Below are 14,422 nucleotides of genomic sequence, written 5' to 3'. Positions count from 1 at the left end.
AGTAAGTGTCTATGATGCAGTTTGATGTTACATCAACGGAAATAATGGCAGAACTGAAGTGATGAATAGAGCTGGTATAGATCCTGGTGTGTTTAAAACAAAAGCTTTTTACACCATCTACGAGAGCTGGGTCAAGAAAGCTAATGGATCAATGCCTGACCTGCAAATATAGGCCAGGGAAATGTAAAGAGAGAAGAGAAATCTGGAGGATGTATGATTATGGACGATTTTAAAACTGAGGTAAGCTTATTACATGTAGAAGTATGAGCAGAAAATTTTTGAACCTCATTTTCTATGTTTTAGGCTTCTCACGTTATTACAACCATTCAAATTTCTGGCAAAATAATTTTCCTGCATATTTTCTAATATTTTTCCGTTAAAACACAGCTCCTTTTTTTACACATGCAAGGTTTTAGATTTGTACATTAATAAACATGGCTGTAATGATTTTTTAAATAAATGTTTACATTTTCCATTATATCTCCCCTTAAGGTACAGTAAGTACTTTACAGCCCATGTCTCCTATGCAGTTTTTCTTATGATATATACTACTGCGTCTCAAAATATGGAATACTAGTTTCTAAAACACTGTACACATTTGTTTCTGAATTTGTCCCCTTTACTGTATTATATTCTTTCATTTCATTCTCTTGTGGACTAACAACTGGCTAATAAATTTTCAAAATTCTTCCATTTTTAAACATATTGTAATTTTTGCACAGTATCAGTCTACTCATGGTAAATGTATTGGCACTTTGTACTTCTAATTAATTTTGATTTGCACAGTTAAAATAATTATTGCTTACCACATTTATCCTCATTATCAACACAGCCTTTGTATTTGTGTTATTATTACTACAGTATTTCTGAAAACTCCTTCCATTACGATTGTCCAAGTCCTTCCAGTATTTTCTTTTTCTGAGCATGTCACTTCAAAAGTTCTGCCAGATATGGAATATGACAACAACTAACCTGGGTCACCTAATGGCCAGCAAACCTTTTCTTATGGATAGAGTTTTTTTTATTCCGTTACTGTAATATAAACCAACCTCAGATCTGAACAAATTCTGCTGCCTGTAATTTTATGTCCCTAACAATATCCCTTCACCTACACCCTGGCCTATTCAAAAGTGTTAAAGGTTAAGAATGTACAACTCGGTGTGCCAGTCCAAACAAGGATCCCTAGATATTAATAATTTTTGTCTTTTCTTTTTTCGTTACAGTTCTACCTTCTGTGTGAATCATAGCTCGGTGCATATGCTAGTACAGTGGAGTTGATTTAGTCTGATATGCTTGTGAGTCTTTTTTCATTTACTTGTGCTAAAGCAGACATGGTTTGTGCCATCTACAACAGCCTCACTTGTGTTTTATCTCTGTCACAGAGCAGGCAACCCATCCCTGTTGCTATCAAGACCGGCAACTTCATCTTTCCTGGAGGGCCCAATATAAACTAGCACTGCAATAACTGCAGACGTCTGTGACTATATTCATGACTCTCAATTGGCCCTCAAACAATCACACAACCAATAACTCTATCTTGCCCACAATCCGCCTGGTGTTCTGCACTGCAGCAGCTCCTATATTCCCAAAAATGATGCTGATACAGTTTCATGCTAGGATTTCACTCGTTTCTCTTTTTGTTTAAGCACAACTCTTAGCAGCTACTATCAATCATCCTTTTAGTGTTAGCTAAATTTTCATACACTGAGTACTAATATTTTCCACCATATCCCTACTTTCCCTGTTGTTGTCAGAAGGAATATCAAACTGTGTTTCTATTAAGTAGGTTGTGCATCTTCGGACCTGCCAAATGATGAGAGTTAATGCTATGATTGTGGCACACCATAAAAAGGATGCAGCGCTGGGTTTATTTCGTTGCTAATATCACTGTACCAAAAGCCATCTTGTCATGTTTCCTCCACTAACATATGAATAATCTTCTCTGGACATTAAAAACAAATGATACAGTTTTTTCTTACTGTTACTTTCATTACATTATTTATTTGTCATTTCAAAAGTACCGAAATATCAAAAATATATATAAGTGTTGACATAATTTTACACAAAAGAGGACAAAAAATTGGACACTTCAAGTGCATTTGGTGTATCTCTCATAAGGTCTTGCATGGTGCAGGTGGTTGGTGATGAAGACAGCAGATTGGTCTTGCATCTCGTTGTGTTTGACCGTTATCTATTGAGAGACCTTCATATTGACCACTTCTCCGAATATCCAGGAGGAAGCTTTTCCTTTGGAGCGATCCATTCCCTCAAATACCGACATTTCTCCCGCCATCGCGAGATCCTTGCCACATATGGATTCTCGATGAGAGCCTCAGTAGTTGACAAGAAGCTCTTTCTTGATTTCTGCCTCATATAGTGGATGGGCGTTCTTCGTTGTCGCCTTACTTCTCTCATATCTCGCAGCTACCTGACGTCTCATTTCAGGAGGATCTTTGCCAGCGAGGCAATGGAGTTTGTCCACAGAAATAGGTCTTAAGCAACCCATGATAATCTGGCAAGACTCATTTAGAGCCTCATCTACGTTCCTGGCATGACTGGACTTGTACTATACTGAACATGTATATTCAGCAGTGGAACAACATAGAGCAGGCGCACTTGAGCTCACAGTGCATGGATTAGCACACATGACGTACGTGTCAATTGTCGCACTGTTTTATTTCTGGCTGCCACTTTCTGTTTGGTGTTTAGGCAATGCTTTTTATATGTTAACGCGCGATCCAGTGTTGCTACAAGATATTTGGGAGTAGGATTATGTTCGAGTACGATACCTCTCCAGGATATATTTTAGGATCTATTTGCCTGTTTATTCTTGAGGTGGAAAGCGCAGATATGAGTCTTGGCAGAATTAGGTATCAAGTAATTCCCGTAATAGTAAAGAGTGAATTCTTCCAAAGATTTTGATGGCGTATCTTCTACAGTCTCAAAACAGTCAGCCTGAGTAGTGATAGTGCAGTCATCAGCATAAATAAAGCTTCGAGCTCCTTCAGGGATAGGTTGATCGTTGGTATAGATATTGAATACTAGCAGTGCAAGCACATTGCCTTGTGGCAGCCCATTTTTCTGAGTTCTCCACCTACTTTTGTTACCCTAAAATTCCACAAAAAATCTGGAATTCTGGGGAAGGTTTGTAATATTGCACATGCATGTGAAGTCTTTAGTTATGTCATAAACTTTATTCAGAAGGAGCCGATGGATGATCGCATCACAAGCTGTGGATAGACGGATAAATACAGCACCTGTAATGGGCCATTTCTCATATCCATCTTCGATATGTTGTGTTAAGTTTAATATCTGAGATGTGCAGCTCTCACCTTCTCTGAAAGCTGCTTGCTGTGGTATTAGAAGAGGTTCCGCCTTTCTAATCGCTCTCTGTGAGCCTCTCCAGTATTTTGTAGTGCTGACAAGAGTAAAGAGATTGGTTTATACACTCCTGGAAATGGAAAAAAGAACACATTGACACCGGTGTGTCAGACCCACCATACTTGCTCCGGACACTGCGAGAGGGCTGTACAAGCAATGGTCACACGCACGGCACAGCGGACACACCAGGAACCGCGGTGTTGGCCGTCGAATGGCGCTAGCTGCGCAGCATTTGTGCACCGCCGCCATCAGTGTCAGCCAGTTCGCCGTGGCATACGGAGCTCCATCGCAGTCTTTAACACTGGTAGCATGCCGCGACAGCGTGGACGTGAACCGTATGTGCAGTTTACGGACTTTGAGCGAGGGCGTATAGTGGGCATGCGGGAGGCCGGGTGGACGTACCGCCGAATTGCTCAACACGTGGGGCGTGAGGTCTCCACAGTACATCGATGTTGTCGCCAGTGGTCGGCGGAAGGTGCACGTGCCCGTCGACCTGGGACCGGACCGCAGCGACGCACAGATGCACGCCAAGACCGTAGGATCCTACGCAGTGCCGTAGGGGACCGCACCGCCACTTCCCAGCAAATTAGGGACACTGTTGCTCCTGGGGTATCGGCGAGGACCATTCGCAACCGTCTCCACGAAGCTGGGCTACGGTCCCGCACACCGATAGGCCGTCTTCCGCTCACGCCTCAACATCGTGCAGCCCGCCTCCAGTGTTGTCGCGACAGGCGTGAATGGAGGGACGAATGGAGACGTGTCGTCTTCAGCGATGAGAGTCGCTTCTGCCTTGGTGCCAATGATGGTCGTATGCGTGTTTGGCGCCGTGCAGGTGAGCGCCACAATCAGGACTGCATACGACCGAGGCACACAGGGCCAACACCCGGCATCATGGTGTGGGGAGCGATCTCCTACACTGGCCGTACACCACTGGTGATCGTCGAGGGGACACAATAGTGCACGGTACATCCAAACCGTCATCGAACCCATCGTTCTACCATTCCTAGACCGGCAAGGGAACTTGCTGTTCCAACAGGACAATGCACGTCCGCATGTATCCCGTGCCAACCAACGTGCTCTAGAAGGTGTAAGTCAACTACCCTGGCCAGCAAGATCTCCGGATCTGTCCCCCATTGAGCATGTTTGGGACTGGATGAAGCATCGTCTCACGCGGTCTGCACGTCCAGCACGAACGCTGGTCCAACTGAGGCGCCAGGTGGAAATGGCATGGCAAGCCGTTCCACAGGACTACATCCAGCATCTCTACGATCGTCTCCATGGGAGAATAGCAGCCTGCATTGCTGCGAAAGGTGGATATACACTGTACTAGTGCCGACATTGTACATGCTCTGTTGCCTGTGTCTATGTGCCTGTGGTTCTGTCAGTGTGATCATGTGATGTATCTGACCCCAGGAATGTGTCAATAAAGTTTCCCCTTCCTGGGACAATGAATTCACGGTGTTCTTATTTCAATTTCCAGGAGTGTAATTTTTGGGATCTTTCCTATACTTTCCTTGTTTTGGTGTGGCAATTACTCTAGAATTTCGTCATAATTTAGGGATCTTGCGCTCTTGAATACAGTTGCCCATAAATTGCAGTAACCAAAGCATTTTAGCAGAACCCAAATTCTTGATTTGTTCAGCTCTAGTGTCATCCAGTCCTGCTGCTTTTCCCTATTTACATTTATTCAGGGCTGAATTCAATTCAATAGAGAAATAAAGAGATAAGATACTTCTTGGTCTGTTTGCTGAATAATTGTTTCCTCTCTAGAATGAGATTTTCACTCTGCAGCGGAGTGTGCGCTGATATGAAACTTCCTGGCAGATTAAAACTGTGTGCCCGACCGAGACTCGAACTCGGGACCTTTGCCTTTCGCAGGCAAGTGCTCTACCATCTGACCTACCGAAGCACGACTCACGCCCGGTCCTCACAGCTTTACTTCTGCCAGTATCTCGTCTCCTACCTTCCAAACTTTACAGAAGCTCTCCTGTGAACCTAGCAGAACTAGCACTCCTGAAAGAAAGGATACTGCGGAGACATGGCTTAGCCACAGCCTGGGGGATGTTTCCAGAATGAGATTTTCACTCTGCAGCGGAGTGTGCGCTGATATGAAACTCCCTGGCAGATTAAAACTGTGTGCCCGAGTTCGAGTCTCGGTCGGGCACACAGTTTTAATCTGCCAGGAAGTTTCGTTTCCTCTCTACATTTCTGGCTTTAGTTTATCTGCCATTAATGGGGAATTGTTGAGCAATTTGGTCTGGTTTAATATTAAAATATGTGTTGACCTGAGTGTTATCATTACTCAGGCGATGTAATAGCCTCCAGGCCTTTTGACTACTTTTACTCATGTCACAGTCTGCCATTAATTGCATCCATTCTTCTCTGTTTGCCTCAGATATTAAAGAGAGGACATTCTGTGCATGAATTGATGTGGCTGCACTAAAAGGATCTTCTTCAAACTTTCTGTAGTACTCTTAAACAAGAGTGGTCGTTTCAGGTGTTATACCCTTGATATAGTTCATTCTGTATCCCCTTAGAATTGAGGCTCAGGAAGAGGCATTAACGACGTAAACAAAATTTTTTATATTGATCTATCACAGGAGCTATAGTTACAATTTTCTCATGTAATAACTTTGATAATTTCTGCCAATCAGCCGTTTTCAAGTTGTACCTTCATGTGAAAATGATTTCTTGAGGGCTTACTTGTGGGAGAACTTGACACATAATAGGTCGACGTGTATTCGGGATGGGCTTACAGACGTATTTAGTGCAGGTATGAAAAATACTTTCGCTAACAAAAAGCAGATATGGATCATAGCCAGCGTCCACTGAAGAAAGAATGAGGTAGTTTGCCGTCGTGAAGGAGTGAGAGATGGAAAGTTTCAGCCCACAGGAGGACAGCCTCACCATTTTGATCCTCTTGAGTGTACCCCCCAAACATGGCTGTGAATGTTGAAATCACATACCACAATAGAAGCTTTCCCTGTAATAAAATGTTCAGGTGGGGTGAAGAAAAAATCTGTTGCTGGGGGTCTATATGCTGATGTGACTACTGTTACTTAACAATAATAATTTCAATATTGTTATCCTCTGACTGACGAACACTACAGACTTAAAGGTGAGGTGTTATAACGATGACGCTTCCATACTATGCATGTTGTGTTTCAGCAACCAGTTTTATTCCAGGAACTGAAGGACGTCTCTGCTGGGTGTATGTGTGTATTTCTTGAACACACAAAACATCAGAGTGCTGAGTGCGGCACGTCTTGCAAGAGTTGTTGCTTTCAGGGAGGTATTCCGTCAATATTCATGGGTATTATAGTCAACACTGGCCCAAAAACGACCACTGACTTAATGGCTCTAATACTTCTGATGTGGAAGTATCAGTCTACTCATAATTATTCGTAGTAATGCAAATACTTAAGAAATGTCCCATAACACGTTTTATAGAAATATTTGTTGAAAATCAACTAACCTGAGTATAACTTAATAGAGTTAACTAATGCAACCTCCACAGGGGGATACTGGTGTATCTAAATCTGTTCTTTATGAGACAATGTATGAATTACATACATCTATCTCATGTGACATGCACTGTATCCTAAGATATGAAACTACATCGATGTGTAACTGCATAGCTACAACTTGTACAAATTTATGGGTATAAATGTATGAGAGACTTACACCTGCAGTCACATGTGGCACACTAGTTAACTTCCCCTTACTAAACGTAGCCACATTAAACTTTACCACTAAAAAATTTTAATAGCACAAATACTTACACACACAAATCCAAATAAGTAGCATGAATCTGCAAACTATTTCCACAATTTTATATTTTAGTGAAAAGTAGCTTTTTTTAACGTTATATGAAAGCTGTATCATCTTCCAACAACCTCCATTCACTCAAGTAATTTCAAACAAATAGTACTCTAATTCTTCTTATAACAATATTTAGAATAATACTTTCTTGATTTATGATTCAGTTTGGCCTCAAGTGAACACTAATGTTTGTCTTGAAAGATGTCTAACGGTATAGGTTTTGAAAAGAACCATTTTGGACAGGAGTGGAAGGTAACAATTATCGTATCAAATGATTTTCCGTAGAACTTTTTGGTTGGCCAATGCCACCCATATTAGCTTTAAGTGAATGGTAATATAACGGCGTGTGACGAGCGCCTCCCGTCGGGTAGACCGCTCACCTGGTGCAAGTCTATCTATTTGCCATCACTTAAGCGACTTGCGCGTCGATAGGGATGAAATGATGATGATTAGGACAACACAACACCCAGTCCATGAGCGGAGAAAATCTGACCCAGCCTGGAATCGAACACGGGCCCTTAGGATTGACAGTCTGTTGCACTGACAACTCAGCTACTGGGGGCAGATGGTGCTAATGGTGATAATGTGAAGATAGTCCTTAGAGCATTTATGGCATTTACCAGATATATTTCAGCACAAAATGTCAAAGTGTTCAGGAGCATCGTATGATGATGGCAGTAATAACCAGTTACTAATAATGACATTTGTTTTGGTGTTATCATATAAATGGGCAACGGCCTTGCCACAGTGGATACACCGGTTCCCGTGCGATCACCGAAGTTAAGCACTGTCGGGTGTGGCCGGCACTTGGATGGGTGACCATCCAGCCGCCATGCGCTGTTGCCATTTTTCGGGGTGCACTCAGCCTCGTGATGCCAATTGAGGAGCTACTCGACCGAATAGTAGCGGCTCCGGTCAAAGAAAACCATCATAACGACCGGGAGAGCGGTGTGCTGACCCCATGCCCCTCCTATCCGCGTCCTCACCTGAGGATGATACGGCGGTCGGATGGTCCCGATGGGTCGCTTGCGGCCTGTAGACGGAGTTAGTTAGTTAGTTTTTAGTTATCATATAAATACCACATTATAACAATTAATGGCACTTTGTCAAAATAAAGTACTATTGTCAATATCTCTCATTCCCTTTGTCATTTGAAATCCGATTTTAACATATCACTGTGGGTTACTTTACTTAATTTCTGTACAGAATCTTCAGAATCAACACAAGCTTATTTTCAGTGATGAGACTATTAAAATATGACAGTTTCGAGCCAGGATTTAAGCTTCATGAGAGTAGCAGTATTGTAAGTTTGTGAATTCAGAGCTCTGTTCTTACTTGAATAATAATAGTAATGATTTTTGTCTCAGCAAGCGTTACTGAGAGAACAAAATATTATCTGTTATGATTAAAGTAAACCATCCACAAAGAGCACAGTGCGAACAGGAACTGTAGTAGAAATATGTAACTAAGTAGCTGGACAGAGTAGTGTAACAACATTACTATAAGGAGAATGACACAATTTAAAATCCATGCAATTTCTTTCCAAGTCACAACCAAAATATCTTATCAAGTGTGTGAAGAATGGGAGCCCACAAACTGCAACTAGATCAGCATTCCCTAAATATTTAAAACCCACTGCAGTATTAAAGCCCAGATAGCAGCACACTATTATGTTGCAAGAACCATCATGACTGATACATTCTCATTTCGGTAAAAAGCCACACAGCTTAAAGTGTTGTAAAACTCAAAAATGCCTATCACTTAAAAACAACTGTCTCAAGTTATTAAAAGTATGACAAAGCTTAATAAACGAACTACCTTACACCAATAATAAATTGGTAGTAAATGGAAAAAAACTGACCAAAAACAAACATTATGAAGTATAAGACAAAGCATTAGTAAAGATTTCTGAAAACCTCACATTTACTCAGAGAAATTATGGAAAATACACACTATGAAATCATGTTTAAAGCAGATAAAAGACAACTAAAATCAGATTAAAACAAAGCAATTAGAAAGCAAGTACATTTGATAAATTAACTTATTACAATAAAAATTATGCATTTGGATTAAATTCATAACCTAGAAATGACACTGAGCTCTTTCAACTGTCCTTGTGTTTCTACAAACAATCGTAATTATAATCTGACACTACATGATGAAAGTTTTCCCACTGATGTTTGTACAGTAGTTACGTGATATTTAAAAACAGACAAATAATTAAAAGATTTGATGTATAAAATTAATGTACAGAGCTTTGTAATACAAAAAATTTTCACAAGAAATACGGCACTTGAACTGACAATAGTGTATTGACATAAAATTTAACAAAGCAGAAAAATTGAATTACTACACAATTTACCAAAAGACCCTTTTTTGTGAAGACACACTGTTTATCCAAATCATTATACCCACTTCCGTAGGAGGAGTGTTTGCTACCCAGCGGTATTGTGGCTGTCACTTAGTAATGAAACTATACAACCAGAAATGAGTGCTTATCATTCTAGTGACAGTATGTGAAAAAATGGCATAAATAACTTTGCCAAAGAGCAGATGGTTTTGCCTGGTGCCAGGGTAAGTGCATCTCAGAAGCAGCGAATGTGGTTGGCTGTGCAGATGCTTCTATCGTGAGCCTCTATGGAACATTGTTGAAAGATTGTGAAACCACAAGTTGACAAAGGTTGTAGGATGCCCATGCATTATCTAGAACACGCAAATCAGAACCTAGCTGCTCTGTAACGTGGGATAGATGGCAATCTGTGGAGACAGGAGAAAATGCTTGAGCAGGCTCTAGAGTTTCATGCTATTAAGCAGACACTGTTGAACATGAGGCCCCAAGTTGTGTAACAGCTTTGTATTCCCATGTTGATCTAACAATGTTGTCAGTTACAATAGCAATACAAATAGGATAATCGAGATTGGACTGCATACCTATAAGGAAGTGTCATATGTTGGGATAAATGACATTTCTTTCAAACCAGGTCAATGGTTGTGCTCAGATGTGTCATTATCCAGATGAATAGTTGTTTCATACATGCACCACAGAACAGGTGCAGGAAGATGGAGGCAGTGTCATGCTATGGGGGATATTCATATGAGATGGCAAGAAAACAGCTGGTCATAACTGAAAGCACCATGACAGATGTGGACAACATGAACATTATTGCAACCTTATCACTTAATGCTTGATGCTTGATGTATTTTCGAGAGTGACAACATCTTACAGCAGGATAACTGTCCAAATTACAAGGTAAGAATCACACTGCATGATGAAACGAATCTGGGATGCTATTGCACACCAACTAGACAGCAACAAACCGATAGCGTACAGTTAATGGGAAAGGTGTGAGATGTGTGTAGACTTATAGTCCAATTTACAACTGGAAAAATAACGAAGAACTAATGAGTCCATACCATAGAGATGCACTGTTGTATTGCAGTCTGTAGGTGAACCAAAACGCTACTAGGCAGATGATTATAATTTTTCCCTTATCTCTGCATACTTGCCACCATCAGTTAAATCCTAATGGAGAACTAGCACAGAAAGTTCACACGTGTGCAGATTATTGATCACACAAATAACATTACTATTAAGGAGGCTTACCTCAATAATACGTTTGCATTATCAAGAGATTTTGTATCTTTCCCCATTCTTGAGATAAATATCCTACATTATGAATGTGTAATAAACACATTTCTGCTGTCACCTGGGCAGTGGATACAGCTTCATGAAGATTGAAATGGCAGTTTCTTTCAAATAATTAGCAGCATACTGGTACATTCTCTTGAAGAATATGGGGTCCTGATAACTGCACAGAACTACTTCTCAAACGAGTGAAAGGTATGTCACAATGCACAAATTTTGGGTAGCCCGATCATTAAAGCATGGAGCATTTGCAACAAAAAAATCACAATTGTCTGCTTCATATGTTGTATTTAGTATGTAACTTCTTCGAATGTGAAGCTGTGGAAATGGATTTGTCAAATTTTTTGTGACCTCTCTGTAGCACATGCGAACAATTTTCATAAAACATGTGTGGTCTTCTATCAACATGTGTAGGTCTACAGACCTCAACAATGCTTTGAGTGGTCTCTATGTAGTGTGTATTAATTTGTGTTTCCTGAGACTGACCCACTGAGTAAAAGATTTTCCACAAATACTACATTTGTAGGGTCTCTTTCCACTGTGTATTAATTTGTGGGCCTTGAGATTACTCAATACATTAAAAGATGTACCACAAGTATCACATTTGTGTCGTCTCTCCCCTGTATGTATTAATTTGTGGGTCTTGAGATGGCCTGATTGAGTAAATGATTTTCCACAGACATCGCATTTATGTGGTCTCTGTCCAGTGTGTATTAATACATGGGTCTTGAGATGGCCTGACAGAGTAAATGATTTTCCACAGACATCGCATTTGTGTGGTCTCTGTCCGGTGTGTATGAATTCGTGTCTCCTGTGACTGCCCCAATGAGTAAAAGATTTTCCATACATACTACATTTGTAGGGTCTCTTTCCACTGTGTATTAATTTGTGGGCCTTGAGACTACTCAATACATTAAAAGATGTACCACAAGTATCACATTTGTGGCGTCTCTCCCCTGTATGGATTAATTTATGGTTCTTCAGAGGGCCCGACCGAGTAAATGATTTTCCACAGACATCGCATTTGTGTGGTCTCTGTCCAGTGTGTATTAATTCGTGTGTCCTGTGACTGCCCCAATGAGTAAAAGATTTTCCACACATACTACATTTGTAGGGTCTCGTTCCACTGTGTATTAATTTGTGGGCCTTGAGATTACTCAATACATTAAATAATTTACCACAAGTATCACATTTGTGGGGTCTCTCCCCTGTATGTATTAAGACGTGGGTCATGAGATGGCCCGACCGAGTAAATGATTTTCCACAGACATCGCATTTGTGTGGTCTCATCCCAGTGTGTATTAATTCTTGTTTCTTGAGACTGCCCCATTCAGTAAACGATTTTCCACAAACTTCGCATTCGTGTAGTCTCTCTCCAGAGTGTATTGAGCTGGTTTCTTAAGATTCCGTAACAGAGTAAACATCTTACCACGAACATCACATTTGTGATGTCTCTTTGCACTTAGCACAGTGTGGACATGAACATGGTCACTTGTACATAAAATTCCACAGTCATTACGTCTTTCAAGTTTCTCTTCAGCTTCTTTCACAGTATGTGTATTACATGGGTCATTAAAGGATTTTTTAAAAGTTTTCCTGGGTGCCTTGTATGAAGGGGGCTTTTCAGTCTGTTCCATGATTCCTTCTCTTACACACTCGGAGATATTGTTTTCATGATCATCACTGCATTTAAGTTTCTTACTGTTGGTAGCAGATAATGCTTTGTCACCCTCAGTCATTCTCAAATGTTCTTTCAAGCAGTCATCAGTGGGCAATACCTCACCACATGACTTACACACATATGAAGGTGCCTGCACACCGTCAATGTGGATGAAGACATGCATTATGAGTCTGTATTTTGAAGGGAAGCTCTGTAGGCAGAAACTACAGTTAAACTTATGGAATTCCTTTTCCGTGATGCTACAACTTAATCTTGTGCCACATAAGCTGTCTTCTTGTGAAGTCTGTATTTTGGTATGGTTGTGAGACACACTGAAATCTGTTGACTTCTCTGCATCTCTCTCCAGCTTTTCATTGACTACTCCTTGATGTAATGTTTCTTGATATGAAACGTCACAGCTGTCACCAGCACTTTGAATGAAACTGAGGAAGGAGGAAAGAGGTGTGAAATGTTGATTTACACAATACAAATTAATATTTCACCATCCACAGAATTCGGGCCTATAAACCAAAAGATAAAAATGTATGGCCATCACAGATAACTTATTCAGTAAATGTAAGTGATTTAAAATTCTCATGAAATTCTACCAGAATGATAGAATTTTCCTAATATGAAACATTTTTATAAAGAAAATGATCACAGGAAATTGAATAACGCCCAGTCTCATGCAGTGCTGACTAGGGTCCCTTATTCACTAGTAGATTCTATTATTAAAAGTCTTGCAGTAATTTTAAAATACTGTTCTACAATCTTTTACACCGAATTATTACATTTATTAGAAATAATATCCTCTAGCTTTTGACATGAAAATATCCACCAAAAGATAAAGGGAAACAAAAAAAAAGAGTAATCTATGATTTTAAAATAAAAACCTATCACTCTTTCCATGTGGATTTTTCTTTGTTTTGGAGAACACGTTAGGCTTTGTGTAGAAATTCTTAAAACCACCAATGATCAATTTATTTCAGAAAGCAATAAAGCATGGCATTTTGTTTGACTCCAAATTGATCACCAACTACCACCAACATCACATTTCTTACTGGCTAGGTGGTATGGCCATCAACCATGTGGACAACACCTGTACATATATAAGAGATAATGTCAGGTCAATAAATGAAGGAACACATACATAAATTTCCAGACTGATGAACAAATGTGAATGACACACACAAATTATTCCAACATTACATATGTATTGTCAGCAGCACAGCTTACGTGTAGCCCTTTCTAATTGACATACTGTGTGGCAGGGAGGATGCCAATGCATTTACAGCCTCCCGATCAAAGTTATCTTTACAACTCCTCAATATCTGGTCCCCTGGAGTTCCAAAACATCCTTGACTGAATCAAACACACGCATCAATGGTGACATCAGCACGAATCATGTACAGCAAATTCTACCATAGTCTTCTGAGAGCAAGTAATTGCAGTAGGTGCATGGTCCATCCGTGTGATATCTGGGTCCAATCATTCCACCTGCAGCTACCCCATTACATCACAATGAAAATGGACATCTTTGAGCTTCCCAATGAGGTCAATTGAGTTGGATATGGCTGCGGTTGGGTAGGAGCATGCACATACTTCTGTGCTATTATTCTATCCTGATTGCTGCTTTTGACTGTTTTGCTTTTTGATGGATATATGGTTTCAAGTAACCAATGACAGTGAGAAATTAGTCTGCTTTCATCAAAAACTGAAACTTTGCTGCAGAAGATGGTTGTGCAAAGAAACATACTAAGAAATATTTCAGTCTTCAGTTCGGTCATACAGGTTAGCCTTAAAAGCTCTGAACAAAATGATCATGATCTCAATTGTGCTGCAGATTGTTGATCGCTGTTTCCTCAGATATACTGCAGATCACATAGTTGTGGCAAGGTTAGGACACGAATTTG

The 14,422-nt window shown here is 40.4% G+C and overlaps 1 protein-coding gene and 1 pseudogene across 1 annotated transcript in view; one reads left to right on the top strand and one right to left on the bottom strand.

The window, feature by feature from the left end:
- Positions 1-7,932: 7,932 nt before the first annotated feature.
- LOC126214097 (5S ribosomal RNA) lies at positions 7,933-8,049 on the top strand (annotated as a pseudogene).
- A 4,101-nt stretch (positions 8,050-12,150) lies between these two features.
- Positions 12,151-14,422, bottom strand: part of LOC126212678 (zinc finger protein 267-like) — a 123,702-nt gene continuing 121,430 nt past the window's right edge. Inside the window, exon 6 of the mRNA XM_049940097.1 lies at positions 12,151-12,952. Within this exon, the coding sequence (XP_049796054.1) occupies positions 12,151-12,952 (802 nt within the window). The remainder of the gene's footprint in view (positions 12,953-14,422) is intronic.

Source organism: Schistocerca nitens, chromosome 11 (assembly GCF_023898315.1).
Source record: "Schistocerca nitens isolate TAMUIC-IGC-003100 chromosome 11, iqSchNite1.1, whole genome shotgun sequence".
In the NCBI taxonomy this organism is placed as follows: domain Eukaryota; kingdom Metazoa; phylum Arthropoda; class Insecta; order Orthoptera; family Acrididae; genus Schistocerca; species Schistocerca nitens.
This window is presented reverse-complemented; position numbering and strand designations above follow the sequence as displayed.